At 36.9% G+C, this 25689-nt stretch overlaps 1 protein-coding gene across 2 annotated transcripts; it reads left to right on the top strand.

The window, feature by feature from the left end:
• The first annotated feature begins 2563 nt into the window (after positions 1–2563).
• On the top strand, positions 2564–22239 carry LOC115416124 (uncharacterized). Of its 2 annotated transcripts, XM_030129844.1 has the most exons (10): positions 2564–2678; positions 5199–5406; positions 8245–8429; positions 8588–8803; positions 12509–12902; positions 14618–14739; positions 14842–15081; positions 17099–17260; positions 21444–21533; positions 21645–22239. In XM_030129844.1, the coding sequence occupies exons 2-10, from the start codon at positions 5199–5201 to the stop codon at positions 21822–21824; spliced, it is 1797 nt and encodes a 598-aa protein (XP_029985704.1). In that variant the 5' UTR covers positions 2564–2678; the 3' UTR covers positions 21825–22239. The 2 variants fall into 2 exon arrangements, with proteins under 2 accessions (XP_029985704.1, XP_029985711.1); XM_030129851.1 differs by lacking the exon at positions 17099–17260.
• The last annotated feature ends 3450 nt before the right edge of the window (positions 22240–25689 follow it).

Raw genomic sequence — 25689 nt, 5'->3', positions numbered from 1 at the left:
GAAGAGAAGAGGAAGTAGGAATGAAGCGCCACTGAAAGGGTCATGGATGGGGAACTGATTTCAGAAGAGGAAGTGAATGAAGGTTTGTAAGTCTGAAATAAAAGGTGACATTGTGTGATTTTGTTAAAAAAAAAACAAAAAAAATAAAAACAGAACTTGAGAATAACAAGGAAGAACAGCCATTAAGCTTATGAACAACAAAGGTGTTTAATATGACCTGGTGAACATATCTACATCAGCAGGAGTCTGAGCGGACACACAGACCAAACCAGACTTCATCTTCCTCCTTCTGCCACCGCTACATCACTGTGACTCATTGAGGAAAATTAATCAGAATTGGGGCGAGGAAGTGTCAGGTCTCTGTTGTGCCATAGCTCACGAGTAAAAAGGGAACTATAAACATGAGTTCCTCTGACGGTAAATGACTTGTGGATAGTAAACAATTAAGGTTTATTTCGGGTGTGGTTCTACAATGAAGACATTTCCTTGTACCAGTAATTCAGTGTCACTTTGTGTTGCCTTAACATGTGCCAAGATGAAATCAGTACTGGCAATTTCAGTGAAGAAATCAGCACCACAAAGCCAAAAAACACACACTTTTTTTTTTTTTTTTTTTTTTTAAATCTTTCATTAACCTGTTTAACCCTGACCATATTTTCAGGGGAAAAATGCCTAAACAGACATACCCAAATTAAATGAAGAATTACTCCACAATAATAAGGTTCATATGGATGTTCTTGGTGTCTGTGGACATTTACAGACCTCACAGAATCTATTCTCATTGTCTAAAATATTGTATCTATTACTATGCCTGTAACAAACTAAAAGAGAAATTAGAATTTTTTATCCTCGCCTGTTTTTTTTCGGCTGGATTGACGATGTATGCATAAATTAATTGTTCGTGTTGGAGATTTTTAATAGCGTATATTTCACCCCACAAAGATTAAAAATCATGTTTGAACATTAAAGTTTGCACTAAAATACACTTTTGATGTACTTTTATTAACATTAGGGTCTAAACTTTGAGCAAAAGTTGAAAAAAACATCCATTGTCCTGATTTATTATATTTTTATAGTAGATGAATATTAATATAATTTTTTAGGCCCGCGGGCGGGCTGATAGGTCTAAAGGGGTTTTAAATTCACACTGTGGTTGTCTCCTACAATTTATTACTTGGTGTTGCTATCTTGCTCTAGCTTCATATAAACATATTTTAACCCATAAAGACCCAAACATCCACTGGTGACCACAAGCATCCACTGATCTAAAATGTTTAATATCTGTTGATCCCTTAATCCTATAAATACATGTAAATAACTAGTGTAAAATGCAGATATTTATTTTTTCATGGTCATCAGATATGACCCACTTGGACGTTCAGAGGCTCCGTAGTGAACGTGGAAACACTGTCATCTTCTACAACATTGATTCACCAGTAAAACCCATGGAGTTGGATCAATAACGGTGGATGGAGATGCTTGGTTTATGTTCAGTTAATGATAGATTTTGCTGAAATAGTCACTTTTTTTTCAGTTTTCTCTGATTCTGATATAATAACCCTCAACTTCTCATCTGAGCTTTTTATGCACATCTACATGATCAGTGAAATAAATATAGGAAAATACCTGATGTTAACTGAAAAACACAAAATACAGAGGAATATGAGGATTATATTATAATAATTGGTGTAAAATGCAGTTTGTTATTTTTTCATGGTCATCAGATATGACCCACTTGGATGTTCAGAGTTCCCGTAGTGAACGTGGAAACACCACCATCTTCTACAACATTGATTCACCAGTAAAATCCATGGAGTTGGATCAATAACAGTGGATGGAGATGCTTGTTTGTATACTCAGTTATTGATGTATTTTCTAAAAAAGTCCCTTTTTTCCAATTTTCTCTGTTTTTGATATAATTACGTTCAACTTTAATCTGAGTTTTAATGAACAGCTACATGATCAGTGAATTAAATATAGCCAAAAACCTGATGTACTCTTAAATAATGCAAAATACAGAAAATAAAAATATAATAATTGGTAAAAAATCACTTAAGAAAGGTCAAAAAGAGAGAAAAATTCATTTGGAAATGGCCACAAAAGTAGTATTGGGTCTTTATTAGTTCAGAGAAAGATCATAAAGACTGGCAAATTGGTCACCTCTGCATCTACCGCAATCGTTTTTTTTAAAAAGAAAAGTGTGAATAATTTAGAATGGAGCCGGCAAACACAGACTGTGAATGATTTTGACCCCGGAACCATGTGATGCCTTCCTTTGCAAACAGGAATTATATGATTTATATTATAGAGATATTTATATACCAACTACTTCCAGAAAAACATAAGTTATCTTGGCTTTTACGGCAAAATGCCCATGTTACGAGTAATGTCTGTGCACATGGCAACACCTTTGCTGCTTGGATACTCAGATGATTTGTGTTACTAAATATAAATGAGCACACACACAAATAAACACACACACACTAAAGCTATTTCCAGCTCTCCCAGTCGAGTCACTGAAGTTCAGCTAAATCTGTAGATGGTGAGGTGGGTTGAGTTACAAAGGAGATGCACGCCACTGTCGCAATAAAGTCCAGGAGTTCCACTGTGAGCTGGACTTTGTACTGGGCACGTGTGCCTCAGGAACTGGAGTATTTTGACTGTCGAACCTTAAACAGGTACTGTGATGAGTTTAACATACAGCAGATACGCATGAGGCTGCACGGACATATGTGTTGGTGTTTGTGCCGCTGTAGTGGCTGAGGGTGTTCTAATACTGAGTCCTGTATTGGTTTCACTTGCATAAATGCTGGTATGAACATTGTATCATCTGGGAAACACAACATTTGCGTTTTTGTCCTGTTTTCAGTAATATTCTGAGGTTTAAAATGCAGGGCTTTCTTTTTCAAGCTACAGAAACAACTAATAATAGTCTCCAGTTTAGAATATAAGCAACACTCAATCATTTACAGTGTTGTTGTTTTGTGATTTTTTTTGTGATTTGACAACTTAAAGCTTTTTTGAAACTCGACAGCGAGCTACACAATTTCACTTCATCCTTCAATTTGCTCCATAATTTGACACCAATAACAGAAACACAGTCCCTTCTCTTAACTTAAAAATTTTCTGTATACAAACAGGAAGATTTTTACTTTTAGCACGAAACATAAATTCCATTGTTTTTAAATATACAATATCAAAAAATTTTAGTAAATCAGATTCTACAAAAAGTGGATTACTTGATTGGAGATAACCAGCTTTATTTATGACTCTAATAGCTTTTTTTTTTGGAGTTTAATTATCAGGTCTATATTAGTTTTATACACATTGCCCCATATTTCCACACAGTATGACATATATGGCATTACAAGTGAACAATACAATATATGTAAACATTTTTTGTTTAAGAAATCTCGAGTTTTATAAAGAATCGCAACAGCCTTGGACATTTTACGTTTGATGTATTCTATTTGTGGTTTCCAACAGAATTTATGGTCAATAATCACTCCCAAAAATTTTGTTTCATACACTCTTTCAATTTCAACTCCATTAATTTTCAGTTTTATATCGTAATATCCCCTAGCACCACCAAAAACCATAAATTTTGTTTTATCTTCATTAAGTGATAACTTATTTACGTCAACTTATTTATGTTTTTTAACTTGATCAATTCCTTTTCCATAGTTTCTAATATTTGTTTCATATTTGCTCCCGAATAAAGCAAATTGGTGTCATCTGCAAATATTGTAAATTTTTACTCACAAGATGCCATAAAAATATCATTTAGATAGAGTATAAATAACTTAGGTCCCAAAACTGAACCTTGTGGGACCCCACATGGTACTTTTCTAAATTGTGAATTTGCATTCCCAATTGTTACTGGAACCTATTTTGTAAATAACTTTTTAACCAGTTTTGTGCCACACCTCTTATACCATACTTTTCACATTTCCGGAGTAACACTGAGTGATCATTTGTGTCAAACACTTTCCGTACGTCAATAAAAACACCAACAGTATGCTGTTTCTGATCCACCGCTGTTGCTGTATTTTCTGCAAATTCCATTACTGCTAGAGATGTTGATCGATTTCTCCTAAACCCGTACTGATGATCATTTAGTATCCCATATTTATCAACGTAGTCATCCAACCTCTTTACAGTTTCTCAAGAATTTTGGAAAATCCAAAAAAAAAAGCTATTAGAGTCATAAACAAAGCTGGTTATCTTCAATCAAATAATCCACTTTTTGTAGAATCTGGTTTACTAGAATTTTTTGATATTGTATATTTAAAAACAATGGAATTTTTGTTTCGTGCTAAACGTAAAAATCTTCCTGTTTGTATTCAGAAAATTTTTAAGTTAAGAGAAGGGAATTATAATTTAAGAGAGATGTTTGTGTTTGAAACACATAAAGTAAGAACAAATGTTAAATATCACTGTGTTTCTGTTATTGGGGTCAAATTATGGAACAAACTGAAGGATGAAGTGAAATTGTGTCGCTCGCTGTCGAGTTTCAAAAAAGCTTTAATTTGTCAAATTCTAAAGGGCTATGACAGTAATATGATTTCAAAGTGACTTAAGAAACCGAATGTAGAATAATTTGTGATAATGTTTAATCTGCTGCAACTTCAGGTGTGGAGTTGGAGAAAGGATGGGAACAGGACAAGCAGAAATAAGCCTTTGGCTTCAGCTTCTTCCTTTTTCAGTTAATAATTGTGTTAATTTTATGTTTGTTTGTTTTTTAATATGTATGTGTTTTGTATATAACTGAATTCATTCATTCATTCATTCATTCATTCAAAATTGTGGTAACAATGACACCGGTCTATAATTTGACACAATGTGCTTATCACCATTTTTATAAATCGGAATTACTTTAGCTATTTTCATATTTTCTGGAAAAGTGCCTGTTTGAAATGATTTGTTGCACACATAAGTGAATGGTTGAAGGATACTGTTAATCACTTGTTTTATGAGTGACATTTTCTTGACATTTGAGGTTGAATATCCAACACAAACACCTCAAATCAACTAAAATCTTCAGACTCCTTTTTTGTTTCTCACTTCACCATCACTGTCACGAGTGAGAGTGACACGATTTGAGGAACAACTCAGGAGCTTTTGAAAGTGACATGATTTCATACACTCTGCTTGACTTGTCCTGTTGTGTGTATGTGTTTCTCCTACGTGTCTTGCAGATGGTGCTCCTTGATGTTTTAATAATAGGGGGAGGGCCTCATGCTTTGACCCTGGCCACTTTGTTGTCCAATCCCAACCCTGATACAAACTCACACTCCACATCTGAGTCAGACCTCTCACTTCCCCTCGCAGCTCAGTCAGATTTGCAAACATCCATCAACAAACCCAACAAGAGCAAGAAGAAGAGGAGAGTACCTGGAGCCATAAGTACACACTGGTTCTAGTTTTCCAGTCAGAGATGAGCTCTGATTTGCTTAACCCATAAAGACCCAGTGCTACTTTTGCCAGTTTGTTTGTTTGCTTATTTGGAATATAACATTAACCCTTTCATGCATGAATTATGAGAACCTTAATCAAGATTTTTTTCCTGAGTGTTTTTATTCCTGTTAAGGCATGAAAAAAACAATGTGATTGAAAAAAAAAAAAAAAAAATTATGAACCTGTTTTTCATGGAGTTACAAAAATATCCACTCAGCTGGACACCATACATTTAATTGTTGAAGCAAAGAAACATGTATTTACTGTCATACTGTGTGAAAACTATGCAATAAGTGTTTTTTTTTTATGTTGCTAATCTGATGTTTTCACACATTTTTACATACTATAATAGTAGTTATTACTCACTCAAATAATATGCAAAAAACAACAAAACACAACAACTTTAAAAAAACAAAAACAAAAAACAAACCTGTTAATTACAGTCTAATAACAATTAGCAATTGATTTACACTCAAATATGTTGCTGCAGATCAGGTTTATCAAGAACAGGAATGTTACAGTAACAGTATGAATTGCAGTGTATTATGGGATGGTGCATAAGTATTCACTGTGTTGGTTGATATGCAAGTAAAACAACAAAATCCATGAATATACAAGAGAACAGCTGGAGAATAACTGTCCACTGGAGTGACCACTGTGCATGAAAGGGTTAAAACCAAACCACAAAAAGATTTATATAAAAAGAAAGGGAAACATTCAAAAAGGAGCGAGATGAAGATTAATGTTACACTCAGTCTTGGGGTTGCTGAGACGCAACATGGTGTGAGACTCCCCTCCCTCCATGTCCCCTAACAAACAGGAGCAAACTAAAAAAAACAAAAACAAATGACCAGCAATCACACCACAGCAATTTGAGATATTTATTTACAAAAAAGAAAATTAAATCAGGTAGGGAATCAAAGTAACAAAGAGAGTCATACTTCAAGCTCACTAGGCTGATCTACAAACACAAACCAAGGAAACCAAAATACATCCATCTTACCGACAGTCTAACGGAAAAACAGGAGAAAACTTAAAGAAAAAGATTCCCTCCTTTTGTATCTGACTTCACAAAGTTCCAACAGAAATAACAGAAAGCTGGTCACAAATGAAGGAAATGGGACGATAGGAGTCTCCTGGGAGGAAGGGTGATCCTGCTTTTAAATTTCCCAGCTCATCTCTGAGGAACCAATCAGAAGCAGCCAGCAGACCAGTACCACACCAGCAGCTCATCCTCCATTAACCACTATCTGTTTGGAGGGAAAGACAGAACACGCGCCCACACACGGAAGAGAACAGAAAAGCTACAAAAATACAACAGAATCACAAATGACACAGCACATCACAGACTCAAAAATCACTAACCCTTAACTATTAATTTATAATCTCCTGCCCCCTTACCCAGTCCTACACATATCAGACTAAATTCTGACAAAACACAAAACATAAAAATGCTTTTACATAATAGACTCAGTCCATTTTGCAACCGCATTTCACATTAAAATAAACTCTGTCCCTTTCACAGCAGTAATAATACCCAAACAAAAAATAAACTGTCAATTTCATAACAATAATGGACATATCAAAAACAAACATAAACTCTTTCCCAAACAGTTCCCAAATTAAACTGATTTATCACCATTTATTGTAATATTATCCCCTGTATTTTTGCATTTTTCACTGTAAACCATGTATTTTCCTTTAATTAATTTACTATATTTAATTTAGATGTTCATGAAAACTCAAATTTTATTCAAAGGTTATTACATCAAAACAGAGAAAACTGAAGAAAAAGTGTCTTTTTCAAAGTTACCATTAACTGAACATAAAAAACTAATGTGTCCATCCACTGTCATTGATCCAACTCCATGGGCTTTACTGGTGAATCAATGTTGTAGAAGATGACGGTGTTTCCATGGTAACCACAGAGCCTCTGAAGGTCCAAATGGGTCATATCTGATGACCATGAAAGCACAAAAAACTGCATTTTACACCAATTATTTACATGTATTAATAGGATCAGTGGCTCAACATTAAACATTTGACATCAGTAGACGCTTTTGGTCACCGGTGGAGGTGTGGGTCTTTATGGGTTAAAACAACAGGTCACCATTTTTAACTACCTGGTACGATTTGTTACATAAATGTGACACAGTATAAGTGGACTTTTGTGTTCATCTATAACACTGGGTTACAAAGAAATATTTTTTGCAAGTTGTCTAGGTTTTTTCAACTGAATTCGGACCATTTTGCACCGCTAAATCCAAAAATGACATCTGTTTTTCTCAATCAGGTCAGTTTTTTTTTTGCTAATTTGATTTTGAAAAATTTGATCTTCTCACAAAATATAATAATTAATACCAAAATAAGATTGGTAAGCACACTTTATGAAACTTGTGACCTGATTCCTGTTAGGTACAATGGTGTATTCACCGCAGATGGAGCAGAATACGTCAGGCTTATTTTTGCAAGATCTTCTAGTTGAAGCCATTTCATTCACCTGTAATATTAAAAAAACATTAATCATAAATTGGCAAAAGTAAAATCTTCAGAACTCGTTTATTGCAAGAAATATGAAAGAATTTAGTATCATATGATGTGAAAATGCCCATAAATGTAAGCAAAAATGTTAAGAAGCCAATATGTAGCATAGTTCAGAAAGTTGACCTGATTGAGCAAAATTAATGTGATTTTTGGATTCAGCACCAAAATGATCCTAAATCAGCTCAAAAAACTTAAACAACAAATTTGTTGTTGACCAGTGTAATTTGTCATCATTTTCATCAGGTCTGAGACAGGACGAGCAGCTACCAAAGTCAATAATACCAGAGGGGGTTTATTGCCCCCCGCCAAGTCTCAGGGTAGTGGATTCCTATGGAGAGTGGGCTGTTCTGTGGGAAAGTCAGTTCACAGCGTTGAACATCCCTCACCTGCGCTCACATGTTTTGGTCCACACTGACCCTTTCAACAAGGTAAACACTAGTGAGTTCCCCTGAAGTAGAAAAGGGATGGTAATTTTCCCCATACCTGTGATTTACTATGTTTACATAGGTAATTAAATATGCGTGTGTGTGTGTGTGTGTGTCTGTGTGTGTGTGTGTGTATGGGTTGGTGTGTTTTCCCTGGGCAGACATCACTGCAGGACTTCGTTGTAAAGACCAGTCGTTCAGCAGAGCTTCACAGTCTCCCAGAACAGGTTTATATTCTGGATGAAAATGCGTTCTTCAATGACATGAGACTTGGCAAAAAAGAGAAGAAACGTCTGAATGTCACCTCGACTCTGAAGAAGAGTATTCCTTTCAGTCTTCCGGGAACAAAACTAAGTGTGGATTTCTTTAAACATCAGGTCGGATATACATATGTGTGTGTTTTTAGCATGACCGGACATTATAACATCACACTGCATTGTGAAACTTTTGTTTGTATTTTTATTATTAGCTTTTTACATGATCTGTGATTTCATACCTCATATGCTGCAACAGTTACTACTCTAACTAACCTCACCTTATAAACATTTGAACATACTTTGAATGAATAAAAAAGTTCCCAGTGCATGGCCTACTACAGGACAGTAACCTCTGTTGAAATGCAGCGGTTCATTTATGCTTGTGTTATAAACTGGACAATAAAGTAGAAGACACAGAGTTTATTCAGATTCTATTATTGTTTTTTCAGTTTTCACCTTTATTCTGAAAAAGTCAGTATTCCTAGTGAAAGTTTTTCATAGCAAATGAAAATGAATGAGTAATTATCTGAGGCTGTGTATACTTCAGTTAATGTAGAACAGTGGCTCCTAGCCTTTTTTCCTTGGACTATTTGACTATTTATACTTATACGGTAACCCCCCCCCCCAAGCACACACACACACACACACGCACACACACACACACATACCCACACACTTGTGTTCAAGACAAACTAGCCCCCCCTTCATCGAAACTGTCCTGTCCTTCACTAAAACCAAAGTTAAAGTAATACTCAACTTTCATTTTTGATACTGTCGAGTCTTCAGCTTTTTTCAGACATGGTGTTTTATACATATGATGATACACTGATAACAGAAAAAAAAACAAAAAAACAACAACAACGAGAAAAGCACTCGGAGAGCGCAGACCTCTGCCGAGGAAGATCAGCCCCCCCACCAACCCATCACCACCAAAATTTAATCATTTGTTCCTTGTGCCAGTATCAACATTTCCTGAAAATTTCATGAAAATCCATCCAGAACTTTTTGAGTTATCTTGCTAACAGACAAACAGACAGACAAACCCTGATGAAAACATAACCTCTGCCGTTACACTTGGCGGAGGTATCTATTTGATCTGACCAGACTGTTGCTCCGACTGTGGGGGTCAGACAGTTTCAGAGGTCGAGGGGGCGTGGCTACTAAATAGCTTGATATTTTTAAATGCAGACAAAATATGTTTTGTGTGGATTCATACAGACTTTTGATTATCCCATTGGCTGTATTTTTTTCTTTAACCCTTTCATGCATGAATTATGAGAACCTTAATCAAGATTTTTTTTCCTGAGTGTTTTTATTCCTCTTTAGGCATGAAAAAAAAAAAAAAGTGATTGAATTTTTTTTTTTTTTTTAAATCAACCTGTTTTTCATGGACTTACAAAAATGTCCACTCAGCTACACCATGAATTTTATTCTTGAAGCAAAGAAACATGTATTTAAAACCCAATATCATAAGGTGATATAAAAACAGTGAAATGAAACCATGTTTAATGCAGCTAATCTGATGTTTTCTCACATTTTAACATGTTCTAATACTAGTTATTACTCACTTCATGGAGATAATATGCAAAAAATAAATATTAACAATTGATTTCCACGCAAGAACCGATCAAGAACAGCAAAGTTACAATAATGGTATGAATTGCAGTTTATGAGATGGCGCGTAAGTGTCCACTGTGTTGGTTGATATGGAACTAAAACAACAAAACCCATGAATATACAAGAGAACAGCTGTAGAGTAACTGTCCGCTGGAGTGACCACTATACATGAAAGGGTTAACATCCATAAATAGAATTTTCACAACTTGTAACATCAATGAGGACAAAGCCTTGCCGCCCCCCCCCCCCCCCCCCCCCCCCGGGATCTCAGGAGTCTACCAGATGGGGGCCCCGTACAATGGCCCTTATGACTCTGTCTTTCAAATATCTGACTATATATTGTTAGCCTTATTACATAAACGTCATATTTTTGGCCAAATTGTGATACTGGTGTACCTTTAACCTCCTAACACTGCTGCTTAACTTTATACTGTATTACAATTTGGCCAAAAATATGACATTGGCGGTTACATTATGAGACTAATGATATGTTGGTGTTTCAATGCTCCAGTGGGATACCACCAGTACCATACCAGTATCCCAAACCTGTTGACATCCAGGCCTTCCATGGTGTCTAAAAGTAGGTGTGTGTTTTTTCAGTGTACATCTCTAACCCATCCATGTAAGCTGCTGATTAATTGGTTGTGTGCAGTCAGTGAGTGAGGAGGTACAGTATCATAAAGTCTAATAAGGAAGGTGGTTGTATACGCATACAGCAGCAGTTCAAAACCTGATCAGTGATGTGATCAGTATCTTGGTTCATTTCTTTAAAATGGAGAGTGTCAGAAATGTCCATAAAATCTCAAACTGAAATTCATATTCTGAATGGTGTGGGTGTGGGTGTGTGTGTGTGTGTGTGCATATGTCTAAAGAATGCTTCTAAAGCCTGAATAATATTGTCATATCTAACAAATCTTAATCAGAAACCCTGCATTCGTAATACAGCCTAATACAGTACATTATATTGTATTGGCACATATTACATGATGTTGAATCTTGGTTAAATCAAATTCTGGATGGTGTAACTTGTTGAGTAACAGTAGAATATTAGTGGAAATGAAAGTGTTATGAAAGTCAAAGAACTACAACAATCTCAACTGCATTAAAACAATTATAAGGTTAACAAGTCATAGATCTTTTAACTCATAAAGACCCAAAAATCCACTGGTGACCAAAAGCATCTACTGATATAAAATGTTTAATATCTGTTGATCCACTAATCCTATTAATACATGTAAATAATTGGTGTAAATACAGTTTGTCGTCTTTTCATGGTCATCAGATGTGTAGTGAACGTGAAAACACCGTCATCTTCTACAACATTGATTCACCAGTAAAACCCATGGAGCTGGATCAATGAAAGTGGATGGAAACCCTTGGTTTTACCATCAGTTACTGATACTTGTACCCTAAAATTCACTTTTTTTTTTCCAGTTTTCTCTGTTTTTATATAATAACCCTCAACTTTAATCTGAGCTTTTTATGAAAATCTATATGATTCGTAAATTCAATATGGGAAAATGAATGATTTTCACAGAAAAAACACAAAATACAGAGGATACTAGAAGCACTTGGAGAGCGCAGACCTCCGCCAAGGCTAATCAGTGCCCCCCCCCCCGTGGGCCCCCCCACGCCAAGGAGGTCATGTTTTTGCCAGGGTTTGTTTGTCTGTCTGTCTGTCTGTTTGTCTGTCCGTTACTGTGCAACATAACTCAAAAAGTTATGGACAGATTTTGATGAAATTTTCAGGGTTTGTTGGAAATGGGCCCCCCCGTGGGCCCCCCTCACCCCCGATCACCACCAAAATTTAATCATTTCTTCCTTATCCCATTTCCAACAAACCCTGAAAATTTCATCAAAATCTGTCCATAACTTTTTGAGTTATGTTGCACACTAATGGACAGACAAACAGACAGACAAACCCTGGCAAAAACATAACCTCCTTGGCGGAGGTAAATATAATAAATGATGACAAATCACTTAAGAAAGGTTCATTTGAGAGAAAAAAATCATTTGGGAATGTCATAAAAGTAGCACTGGGTCTTTATGGGTTAAGTTTGCTTCCTGCTAACAGACGTGTGAAATCTGCATGATGCCTGATGCGACGGCTGTTCCTGCTACAGTTTTGGTTGTAACTGTGTTTGTGTCTGAATGCACACTGACCAGTGCACTGTTTAGTTATCTGAGGTGATCACTGTGGATGTACAGGTGGAGCGGTACAGCTTAGACAAAGTGCTGGTTAAGGGAACAGTGGAGCGCATCATACCTGTGACTGAGGAGAATGAAGAGAATGAAGAGGAGAGTGACGCAGAAGATGAAGTCACGGGTGTGAGGAGGAAAGAGAATGGGCCGAGGAAAAGGGTGAAACATTTTCAAGTCCAACTTCAAGAGGGCAACATGATAAAAGCACGCCGAGTTGTTATGGCAACAGGTCCAACTCGTGCCCAGATGGCAAATATCCCTTTGTGGGTATCGAGTATTGGAGAGAGCTACCCTGAGGGGCGTTTACAACACACGGTGCACCTCATGCATCACCTGCCAAGAGCTTATCAACACCAAGGAACAGAGGATCAAAGACAGAGGGATGATCTTCCACCGCAAGGTCAGTCTGATCTGAGGGTTTTACGAATTTCATAATAACATGGACAGACTTTGCAGGGACCCAGTGTTTGCATTTGTACAGGAGAACTGTTAGTACTCCATCCTCTTTTCTTGTGCACATATGCCATCAAATTCAAGGCTTTCTTTAACCTTCGAAGTCTCTGCAGACATCAGCGGTTACAGTTTCTACTCACACCTACTCAGTCTTTTAATAGTCCCATATGGCTGTGGTGGAATGTAGCTAAGTAGTTTTACTCAAATACTATAGTACAAATATGTAGTACCATTTTATGTGACTTCATCCTTCTACATCACAGTGGCAAATTCTGTACTTTTTCCACCACTGCATTGATTTGACAGCTTTCATCTCTTTCAGATGACAGTTCTCATCCCCTTCCTGTCCAGTGACAAAAATGTGTGTGATGATTGCAAGCTGAGAAAATTCCCCTCCTCCTTAGCACAAATAAACTTTTTAAAACCCTCTTGGATTTACTAGAAAATGTATTGTCTGAGTTCTTGAAAGATTTTCTTTTAGGGATAGGTGGTCGTCGAAGCACAGCAGCACAAAAGTGTGTGATCATCTTAAAAGTATAAAGCACGACTGCAGATTAAACAAGCCAACAGTACTGAAAGTATTTCACATGAGCATATTTTGGCCAATAAAATGAATGAATCCAAAAATATCAAATATAATAGGAAAACACTGACTGCACAATCACTATTTGACTATTTATACTTATACGGTAACCCCCCCCAAGCGCGCGCACACACACACACACACACACACACACACACACGTAATCTCAGGGACTTTGCTTCTTTTGGTACTTTACTGCCACTTAATTGTTTTATTTATTCTCTCCAACCCCTGCTGTTTATAGTTACATTATATGTTTACAGTTATATTCTAAATTTATTGTTATATTGTACAGCGTGACACAAAAAAACGGGAACTTTTTAACAATCCACTAAAATCAAGAGTGATGGAAGAAAAATGTTTTATTCATAGTAACTGAAACCTTAAAACATGCCATTTAAGAAACAATGATGGAATTTTTATTTTTAAAAAATTACTTCCTGTAGATGGCGTCCTCCTGTACGAACGCATTCTTGAAATCTGCTTGGTTGTCCTGTTGGTTTCTTCTTTAGGGCAGATCCAGTCTCTTCAAAGTTATTAATCCAACATTTTATCGCGTGTTTTGATGGAACAGCACCATGACGTCCTAAGTTGTAAAAACGTCGGAACTCCCTCTGCGCAGCTGTCAAACTATCACCGTTTTTATAAAACATTTTTATGGCTAACGCACGCTGTTGCCCGTTCCACTGATCCATGGTTACTAAAATGGGGGTGGGTTTACTTGCTCAAGGTCACTGTCTCGCAGTGCTGCCACTAGCTCATGTCTGCCAATACGCATTTCAAAAATTCCCGTTTTTTAGGGTCACCCTGTATTTCTATTTTATTTCTTTATTTATTTTTTTCTACTCTGTTCCTTATGACACTTTGGGCCTTAGAATGCTGTAATTTCAGTTTTTCTGTATGGGTTGTGCATATGGCAAACTGACAAATAAAGCTGACTGACTTTTGACTTAAATTAATTTGGACTTAAATTTGACTAAAATTTGGCTGATAATACTAACACACTCACGTAAGCTTTTGAGATCATAATTTTTCTTGCACCGCTGTTATTTGCTTATGTGTATCTATGATTGTTGTAGTGTGTGAAGCCGGGCAGAGAGTTATGGTAGTTGGTGGAGGTCTGACCAGCGCTCACGTTGTCTCCATTGCCCTGCAGCAAGGTGCAAGTCATGTGACGTGGGTCATGAGGAAGCATCTCCAGGTGTGGTGAAACTGAATATAAACCATCCATAAAACAATACTGTAGATACACCTGTTTACTACCAACACAGAGATCTGCATTTATTTATTTCCTCCTCTGCAGCTAAAACAGTTCGATGTGGGCGATGTGGAGAGCCTGGTGGGGCGGTATTCTCATGTAGAGCATGGCATCAAGATGGACGGCCAAGCCTACCTACGACAGTTCTATAATGAAAGGAGTCTCCACAAACGACTGGTTATGATTCACCAGGCAAGGAAAGGTGGAGCCGTCACACCAGAGGCCTATATTCACCTCCAGCCCTTCATACTGAACGGTCAGGTGGATGTTAAGACATACTGTCAGGTAAAAATGGATGTACATTACATGGGGTGTAAGGTATGAAAGTGAGGGAAGGAGAGATGGTGTGACCAGAAAAGGTGAAGATAGTGAGAATGATGGAGGTTCGATCATATGAGGCCAGTTAAATTAAAAACAGTTATGACAAGTGGTGCCATTGTTGCACACTCGGACACAAACGCAGTTCCAAGTGTGCATGAGTTTTTCAGAAACAGGTGTACTTTCTTTCATACTGCAGATCAGACATACACTGTCAAAAATAGAGGTACGAGATCAGAACATTTATGTACCTATAAGTACATTTTTTAAGAATATTCTCTCAAAAGTACAATATTGGTCTGTAGGAGGCCAGAATTGCACCTTTAGACTATGAAAAAGGCTCCAAAGTTATGGAAAGTACAAACGTGTACTATAAGGTACCCTGCAGCATTAAAAACTGTGTGTAGACCATGAGAATAGGCTATAGGCTAGAACTGAACAGTAGGACTAATTACACTGGTCAACAACAAATTTATTGTTTAAGTTTTTTGAGCTGATTTAGGATCATTTTGGTGCTGAATCCAAAAATCACATTAATTTTGCTCAATCAGGTCAACTTTCTGAACTATGCTACATATTGGCTTTTTAACATTTTTGCTTACATTTATGGGCATTTTCACATCATATGATACTAAATTCTTTCATATTTCTTGCAATAAACGAGTTCTGAAGATTTTACTTTTGCCAATTTATGATTAATGTTTTTTTTAATATTACAGGTGAATGAAATGGGTTTGACTAGAAGATCTTGCAAAAATAAGCCTGACGTATTCTGCTACATCTGTAGTGAATACACCATTGTACCTAACAGGAATCCTGTTAGAAAATGATTTTTTTTTCTCTTAAAACCTATTTTGGGTGAGAACTATATAAAAAATCATCTGATAAAGTCACAAAAATGTAATCAATTTTGTGAGAAGATCAAATTTTTCAAAATCAAATTAGCAAAAAAACCTGACCTGACTGAGAAAAACAGATGTCAGTTTTGGATTTAGCGGTGCAAAATGGTCCTAATTCAGTTGAAAAAACCTAGACAACTTGCAAAAAACATTTTTTTGTAACCCAGTGTTATCTTCGTATACACAGAGCATATACAACACAATTTTGATGTGCTCTATAGAGACAGTACTTCTTGAGTAAAAAAAAGGAAATATACAATACAAAATATTTAAATAGTTAAAAAAAAAACAAAAACAAAAACACACCCCATCCCTCTCCTATTCAGTCAAACCACATTCATACCTAATTAGGTGCAGAGGACAGAGAGGAGGAAGTACAGTAGTTATTGCACATTGCTGATTATTACATGTGATTGGTTATTGCAGAGTTCAGTATTGATTCATTGATTTATTGACTGATTTTCAAAATGGGACAGTTTGTATTAATGAATATTTACACGTAAATACGAGAAATTATAGCCATACAGTTAATTTCCATCTCGAGTCGCATTGGCAGGCAAAAAAAAGAAAAACGAAAAAAAAACTAGAAGCACTCGGAGAGCACAGACCTCCGCCAAGGCAGATCAGTGGGCCCCTGTGCCCCCCCCACCCCTGATCACCACCAAAATTTAATCATTTGTTCCTTGTGTCAGTATCAACATTTCCTGATATTTTCATCCAAATCCGTTCATAACTTTTTGAGTTATCTTGCACACAGACAGACAGACAAACAAACAGCCGGCAAAAACAGAACCTCCTTGGCGGAGGTAAAAAGAAAAACATAGAAATAACATAATTCCATAAGTGAACTAAGATATACAAAAAGATAAACAAGCAACAACACATAATGCACACAAGCAGACAACAGCTGGAGGACCAGGTAGAATAATTACTCTGACGTAGAAGCTGTTCACCAGTCTTGTAGTCCGTGCTTTTGTGGTCATGATAAAATGACAAGACGTAAATATTAGACAGAAAAATGTGGAATAAGATGTAATCAGCAGAAGAAGAGAAGGTATCAAAGTGAACGTCATGTACCTGAGCAGGTGAGTGAAGCCAGCTGGAGCTACAGGAACCAGGAGTGGAGTGTTTCCCTCAGCTCCGGGGACCGCTGGACTGGAGATATGATATGGCTGGCAACTGGATGTAAACTGGACGTCAAACAGGATCCACTGCTTTCAGAGGTGATGAGGGAGTTCCCCATTCAGGTACAGTTGGATAGAAAACAGGAGGAATGTAGTGGGCTGAAAGATGTTTGAAGATGACAGCATTATCATGATGATAGTGAAGTTTGTGCTGTATGTGTAGTCTGATTTGGGATTTCAGCTGCATTTCTATTCTATCAACTGATTGCATTATGGGATATTTATGCTATTGCCTTGAGCTTCTATACTGTAAAAGCAGTATGTATTTCATTCACTATTGCAGTGGTTCTCAACCTTTTTTGGTTTATGACCCCATTTTAACATCACAAATTTCTGGCGACCCCAGACATTCAAAATGGAAATTTATTATTTTTTTTTGCTAAAATTAATTTGTTTTTGATCATGTAATAGTTTGCTATACTATGTTGCAAATAAACGTTAATCTTAGACAACATTTAGTCTATATAATGTATATTATTATGGACAGAGGCAGTAAATCCAGGTGTAGATTACTGCACAAAGGGAGAATTTTATTTTCCATGGTCAGGATCTGTGCAGTCAGTCCAGCTGTGATTTACAAGGAGGACAATTAATACTGAACAAACAAGAACTGAAACTATGAATTATGAAAGAGCTGCAGCATCTGAAACTGACCACAATGAACATTTGACAGCAGGGCCGGACTGAGACTCATTTTCAGCCCTGGAGTTTCATACCTCAGACCGGCCCACTTTAGATCACGACTGATTACCTCCGCCAAGGAGGTTATGTTTTTGCCAGGGTTTGTTTGTTTGTTTGTCTGTCCGTTAATGTGCAACATAACTCAAAAAGTTATGGACAGATTTTGATGAAATTTTCAGGGTTTGTTGGAAATGGGATAAGGAAGAAATGATTAAATTTTGGTGGTGATCGGGGGTGGGGGGGCCCACGGGGGGGGGGGCGCAGACCAGAAAATTTCATCAAAATCTGTCCATAACTTTTTGAGTTATGTTGCACACTAACGGACAGACAAACAGACAGACAAACAAACCCTGGCAAAAACATAACCTCCTTGGCGTGGGGGGGCCCACGGGGGGGGCCACTGATCAGCCTTGGCGGAGGTCTGCGCTCTCCGAGTGCTTCTAGTTATTATTAAAATCATGCACTTCTAACCTTACATGTTCTCTTCATCTGTCATTTGTGCCTAGTGGTTCAGGGTTGTGCTGCTGAGCCGCTCCTCTGTCATCAGTAGACTCTGTTCTCCCTTTCACACTTCCTCCAGTTTCCCTAGACTCGCCTGCACCTGGATCACAATAAAAAATAATATCTACAGACATTTGGACTTATTTAACCAATTAAGATATAATGTAAATATCTTGTAAAATATGCAGGCTTATTTAATATTACTTTATGCTATTGCCTTTCAGTTGTGGGCTTTGTGTATTTACTGTCTCACTTTTAATAACAAAAAATAAAGTCGGTCAGGACTATGGTTTGGGTCTAGAAAGTGGTTTTAGTGGAACTACTGCTTGTTCACACAGTCTGTTCCAACAGCTCACCTTTTCCTTCCATCCTGACAGGAACAATCCCCTCATCACTGCTGGCTCCTGGCTCTGCTTCTGACACTAAAGCACAGTTTAAAATGGTCATAATTGTCAGCACAAATCTTCTGTTTCCAAAGCCTTGGTGTCAGTTTCATTCATGTAGTGCTGAATCCTGGAGCATCTCAGATACCTTTCATACTGAACAGGCCTACACCATACTCTTCATTGGAGCCTATTTCTTCTAATCCTCTTCCCTCTCTGAGCAGTCCTACCTGCCCACTCTGGACTTGTGGGCTCATGGCTGCTGTCTGCTGCTGGATCTGCTTTCTGACTCTGAGGAGCTACAAGACAAAGTTTCCCAGTTCTGTGGCCTCGCATCAGACTATTATTTAAATTGCATAACGTTCTGTTCCACGCCACAATGCCACACAATTCACTGACTCCATAATTCACTAACTTTAAAGGTGCTTTACCTGGTTCACCGTCCTTAGTTTCCAACCGGAGGTGGTTTTTGTGAAAAAGTTGCAGATTTTGTCACATTTGGCTGCGTTTGCTTCCAGAGCTTTCCTCTTTTTCATTCTTGCCTTCTCCACACCACCCTTGCTCTTTCTATTCTCCATGTTTCAAACAGTAAACACAACTGACCATCCACAGCCTACAGAGCACAGATCATATATGCTCCACAGTTACAGTACAGAGCTACTAACTGTATGCAAGGACAGATCACGTCAGGTCACGGTGCGTCTGCAAAAAAGAGGAAGAAAACAGTTTGCTACTAGAGGGGGTGTGGCCCAGGAACAGCGGCTGCAGATTACATGATCAACTCAGTGCTATGACTGAACACCGGCCCCCAAAAAATAAATAAAGAAATACAATATTAAATACATATTTAAAGTGAACTCCGGCCCTCGCGGCCTAAATATTACACCGGCCCACCGGGAATTGTCCCGGTCCTCCTGATTAGCCAGTCCGGGCCTGTCTGACAGATAAACAGAACCACAGTGCTGCAGTTTCAGCTTCTAGTTTGTCATGTTTTTTATGTATTGGGATTGTCTCTGTCAACTCACCATATATTTTTTATTTGTAAGTTTTCATTTTCATTTTTATCAATTACTAGAAATTTCAGGTGACCCCAGTTGAATTCCAGGTGACCCCACGTGGGGTCCTGACCCCAAGGTTGAAAAACACTGCACTATTGGTTTCATACTGGTTTTGAACATACTTAAAAATCTTGCCTACTGTTTTAGCCTATTACTAGTATGTTAGTGGAATTTCAGACTCTGCTCAGGACTTCTACCAGAGAACAGAGCTCACATCTAAACTGCTGTAAGTTTAAGGTTTACATAAATAGTGATTTTTATTTTTTTATCATGTCTTTGTGAACTTTCCCTAATGCGTCCAGTCCAGAAGCCTAATCATGAACAGTTACACTTATTACATATTTAACCTTTTCATGTGTGAATTATGAGAACCTTATTCAAGTTTTGTTTTGTTTTTTTTCTTTTTTTTCTGAGTGTTTTATTCCTCTTAATGCATAAAAAAAAACAATAGGATTGATTTTTTTTTTTATGAATCTATTTTTCATGGAGTTACAAAAATATCCACTCAGCTGGACACAATACGTTTAATTTTTGAAGCAAAGAACCATGCTTTTACTGACTGACACTATGAAATACATTTTTTTAATGCTGCTAATCAGATGTTTTCTCACATTCTTAACATACCATAATACTACTTATTACTCACTCAGATAATATGCAACAAAAAAAACAACAAAAAACAAAACACTTTTTGTTAAAAAACAAAAAAAAACAAAAAAAAACAAAAAACGTGCTAATTACAGTCTGATTACAATTAGCATTTCATTTACACTCAAATATTTTACTGCAGATCAGGGTTTTCAAGAACAGGAAAGTTACAGTAATGCTATGAGTTACAGTGTATGGGATGATGCATAAGGGTCAAAACACAGTATTCAAAATCTCTCTGATAGGACATTTTAGAGACAATTTGACAGATTAGTGTTGCTAAATGACCTACATTTTTACTTTTAAATTAATCTTTGCTTAAGTTGGACCATAAGGGATTATCCAAAACAAGGAGCTACTTTATACTGAAATAAATGTTGGAATGGCAATTAATTAAAGTTTGCTCTCTGATGGGACATGACTGTGTTTTGACCAATAAGCGTCCAATGTGTTGGTTGATGTATAATTAAAACAACAAAATCCAAGAATATACAAGAGAACAGTTGAAGAATAGCAGTCCACTGTAGTGACCACTATGCATGAAAGGGTTAATTATTTTGTTGAAAACAAGTGTAATGGGAGCAGCGGTGGCACCTACACTGTTATCCTCCTGAGACCCAGCAATGCATTTTTGTCCTCTGTAGGGGACAAAAGTTTCACAGTTTTACTTAAAAAATGCCATCTATTGCAAAAGACATTCCATTAAAAAATAAATAAATAAATAAACAAAAATAGTTTTAAAAATGTATCAGAAAAAACTGTTGCATCATGCAGTTTCCAATCAACACAATTGTTTAATGTAAAAAAAGCTAAAACTTTCACTTTCCTGGGTCTCAGGAGGTTAGACGTTATGAACAGAATTTTGAGAGGCAGTTGTGTATAAACAGATGTCAATAATCAGACAGAGCAAACAGATCATGTAAACCAGACACTATTGACGGTCCTGATGTCGATTTGTCTTCTTCCTCCATGAAGGTGATCGATGGGTGGCCGTGCATATCGGAAAGTTTACAGTGGGCAGAAGGCTGTCCGCTATATTTAATGGGGCAGTACACGGCACTTCAGGTAGTGTTTTAGAGCATGAAAGGAGCTTTGACTGACCAGGAACCCAAGGACGTTACAGCTTATGAGTCTTTTTTTTTTTAAATAATTTTTCCCACTTTCCCACTTACACAGATTGGGCCTCATGCAGTGAATCTGGCCGGCGGACAAGCAGCCAGCAAGAGAATTGCCAAGGACATAACGCACAAGCAACAACAGGAAAAAGCACAGACATCTGGTTTGAATGGAGAGACATGTGAGAAATCTACGACTCAGGAATACATCCAACAAATGCACGGCTTATTATGGCTATAATGCTGACCTTTCTTCACTTTTTTCAAGTAGCTCTAAGTGTGAGACTGTCTAGTTGGGACTTGAAGGGCTTATTATTGTTAAATACTGCTTATAATTTCATATTTAAAACTTCTGATGAACATATTTATGTAAATTTCCTTGTGTTAATGTGATGAGTGAACACTGAAAACAATTATTTGTTAATGTCTTTGTTTTTTTCCATTCTGACATTAGAACCAGTGTAAGGCAGACGTCAAAACATTGTGCAGATTCTCATGATTTTTCCTTTCTGTGAATTTCAAACACAAAATTCAAGTTTGCATTGACGCTTTTGTGTGTCTGTATGTGGTGTGAAACTCTGGGACAGTCCGGACATCCAACACAGGCAATGCCAAAATATCCACCGATTTAAACTGCTATACAAAAATATGGTCTGGTCCCAGTATTTATGGAGGGTCTTAAATACTCTGTCTTAAATGTTCATGTGCGCTTGTTGTTCCTCATCTGGTTGGTCTGTGTTGTCCATTACCATCTGCTGTTGTTCTGACCATCACTGGTATGTGCTGCCCTTTACCATTAGCATAATTGTAGTTTTTTGGGTTTTTTTTCTTACCATTGCAGGTATGTAATTATTGCTGTTCTGTACCACTTGTGGTATTGCAGTTTTTTGTTTTTACCATTACTAGTATGTAATTATTATCATGTAAGTTGACGGTTAACTGTTACCTGTGGTAACACCACCAGGAATGTACTTTGTGTCTATTTTTTACACACATTTTGGTTATGCAATGTAAATACTGTCAAATGAGTTTATTCTAATTTGGTATAGGCCTATTTTGTTCTATTTTGTTCATTGTTCTGGCTCGAAGTCAAAGGACAGGAGTGAGTATTTAAAAGTTATTATGTTCAGTTATTTGAAGATGAGAAAGGGGGTGGGATTAGATAAGTTTTTCGAGTATAAATGAATGATTTTTTTTTTTGGAATATTGAATTTGCATGTATTTCGTGAATGCTCAAAATAAACAAACAAAAAACAAACAACAACTCTTCCATTGGCGGTGTATGTCATCTGTCCAACTTATCTTTACTGACATATATGGTAGAAAATCATTATAATCAAGCCAAGAGTGTAGTATCAGTGATTATTTCTTCATGGCATTATTTCAAGATCTTAAAAGAGTTACATAATTATGTCAAGATGGTGGTATTAAAACATAAAGGGTGAAAAGAAGACAAACAACATTATTAAATAATACTTTGAATTAAAAAAAAAATCACCTCCACCCTCCAGCAGAAATGGAGGTAGTCTGTGAGTTAAGTCAGTGTTTAAAAGGTAAATGTTTGTGTTTATGTGGGATGTGGGTCTGTAGAGGAGGTAGAGATGAGAGAACATCGGACAGAATAACAGAGTGGGAGTTCTTTGCAGTATTCAGCTGTCTGAGCGCAAAGGTCAAGAGGTCAACTTCAGATCATAGTCTGTATATAAACAGGGGACGAACCCACTGGGATATCACCTATAGGTTTGTGAACGGCAATTTCACAGCTTGGATGTTGTCATGTTGGTTTTATGGAAACACGTGGGTGGTGTTGGAGAGGAGCAAAGGATGAAACAGGAACTAACTGAAAGCCTGACCACATCTGTTTACTGTGTTAAAACAAACACTGTCAAATGTTTAAACATACACTTATGTTTGTTCACAGTAACGTCAGGGAGCAAATGGGCTCTTCAACCAACGATTTCCCTGCCGGTCCAGGAAATTGAACCAGCATCTCTTTGGTCACAAGCTGCTTCTCCAGCCTACTAGGCCTCTGCTGACCTGCAGCCTGGCTGACAGAGTGCGTCAGTGTTTTTCAGCCTTGGGGTCGGGATCCATGTGGGGTCGCCTGGAATTTAAATGGGGTCGCCTGAAATTTCTAGTATTAGTAGTGATTGAAAAAAAACAAAAAAACTTGCTAATAAAAAATATATGGTGAGTTGAGAGAGACAATCCCAATCCATAAAAGACATGACAATCTCTGAAGCTGAAACTGTAGCACTGTGGTTCTGTTTCTCTGTCAAATGTTCATTGTGGTCAGTTTCAGATGCTGCAGCTCTTTCATAATTCATAGTTTCAGTTCTTGTTTGTTCAGTATTAATTATCCTCCTTGTAAATCACAGCTGGACTGACTGTACATATCCTGACAAAGGAAAATAAAATTCTCACTTTGTGCAGTCATCTACACCTGGATTTACTGCCTCCATCCATAATAATATACATTATATAGACTAAATGCGTCTAAAATTAACATTTATTTGCAACATAGTATAGCAAACTATTACATGATCAAAAACAAAATAATTTTAGCAAAAAAAATCTCCATTTTGAACGTCTGGGGTTGCCAGAAATTTGTGATTTTAAAATGCGGTCATGAGCCAAAAAAGGCTGGAAACCACTGGCCTACATAATACTATACGTATCAGTGTTAACACCAGCCAAAGCAGAAGCAAAGTTACTGAAGTCACTGTAATTAGAACTGGTGAACGTCATGACTCAGTCCTCTGATGGACTTTTAACTCCTTCACAAAACTACAGCTGCTGTTCAAAGAGAAAAATTGACTATATTTGATAAACAAGAAGTCTGAATTTCATACTCAGCCGCCGAGCTAACACTAGTAAAACCCACCCAGTATGGTCGACAGAGATAAGCTCACTTGTCAATCACAGTGGCCACTACCATACATATACAATTTGGATTTGGATAATCTGAAGTGATGAGTTACATAAAAACACACCCCTGTGGAGCTGTCATGAGGGGGGAAATGAACGTTACCATACCATACCATAGCATACCATACCATACCATACCAACTTTATTTATAAAGCACTTTAAGAACTTTACAGCAGGCCATAGTGCCGTACACCAAACATAAAACAAGGGATTAAATAAGTAAATAAAACTAGTGATAACACAGGGTGTAAAGCGGGCTAAGAACAACAAAATACAACTATCATAAAAACAAAGACAAATTAAAATCTGTTAAAAACAGTATTTAAAACAAAAAAAAAGCGTTAGACACCAAAAATCTGTTTTACACCAGGCTGTATTTATTTCTGCTGTAACGTTGCATATTTTAACACTGGAGTCTGTGTGGACTGACTCCTTCTGGACATTCAGTTTACTACAGATCTGGATGTTTCTGCATCAGCTTCACTTTTCAGCTCTGGAGGTTGTTGGTTGTTGGTTGCTTCAGTCTTGCAGGTGAAATGTTGGTGATGAAAATCTGAGTATATGTATTTTATTTTATTTTATTTTATTTTATTTTATTTTATTTTATTTTACTTTATTCTATTTATCTATAGCACAAAGGGAAATATTTAGATTGATTACGTTCATTGCATCTTCCGTTCCAAATGTTCATTAGAGGTTTTCTTGTGCTCAGACAAGTAGATTTGAGGAAAGATGTTTTTACCTGCAGCCGAAATCGTCAGATTGCAAGAAAACCTCTAACGAACACAGGTATATTTACTTTGCACAAAGCTGGAGCATTGGTCTCTTGCAGATATAAATCACTTCAGGTCATTTTAATAAATTTAGTCTTCTAATCACTGAGCACTTTTGCACCGTAACAAAGCTAATTAGTGTCTTTACTTCAATTAAAATATACACTCAACATAAAAGCAGTCAATATAAAATGACATGAACTTATAGGAGGTGATAAACAACGATTCGTCTGTAATAAATGAATAAATCATTTCTGCTTTTCATCATTCTCTGTGGGTTGACAGATAAATCCATGAAGTTGCCTATGAAGGCAAGACAAAACATTTTAAACTGAATTGGATATTTCTCTACATATTTTAATGTTTATCTTTGTTTGTGGTGCATGCCACAAAATTGCAGCTCA

The sequence above is a fragment of the Sphaeramia orbicularis genome, chromosome 3, assembly GCF_902148855.1.
Source record: "Sphaeramia orbicularis chromosome 3, fSphaOr1.1, whole genome shotgun sequence".
NCBI lineage: Eukaryota > Metazoa > Chordata > Actinopteri > Kurtiformes > Apogonidae > Sphaeramia > Sphaeramia orbicularis.
This window is presented reverse-complemented; position numbering and strand designations above follow the sequence as displayed.

Bases quoted from the DNA above. Each gene is read 5' to 3' on its own strand.
- LOC115416124 (XM_030129844.1), top strand. From the start codon at position 5,199: ATGGTGCTCCTTGATGTTTTAATAATAGGGGGAGGGCCTCATGCTTTG. The intron at 5,407-8,244 runs GTACACACTGGT...CATTTTCATCAG, and splicing joins GAGAGTACCTGGAGCCATAA to GTCTGAGACAGGACGAGCAG. The intron at 12,903-14,617 runs GTCAGTCTGATC...TGATTGTTGTAG, and splicing joins GGATGATCTTCCACCGCAAG to TGTGTGAAGCCGGGCAGAGA.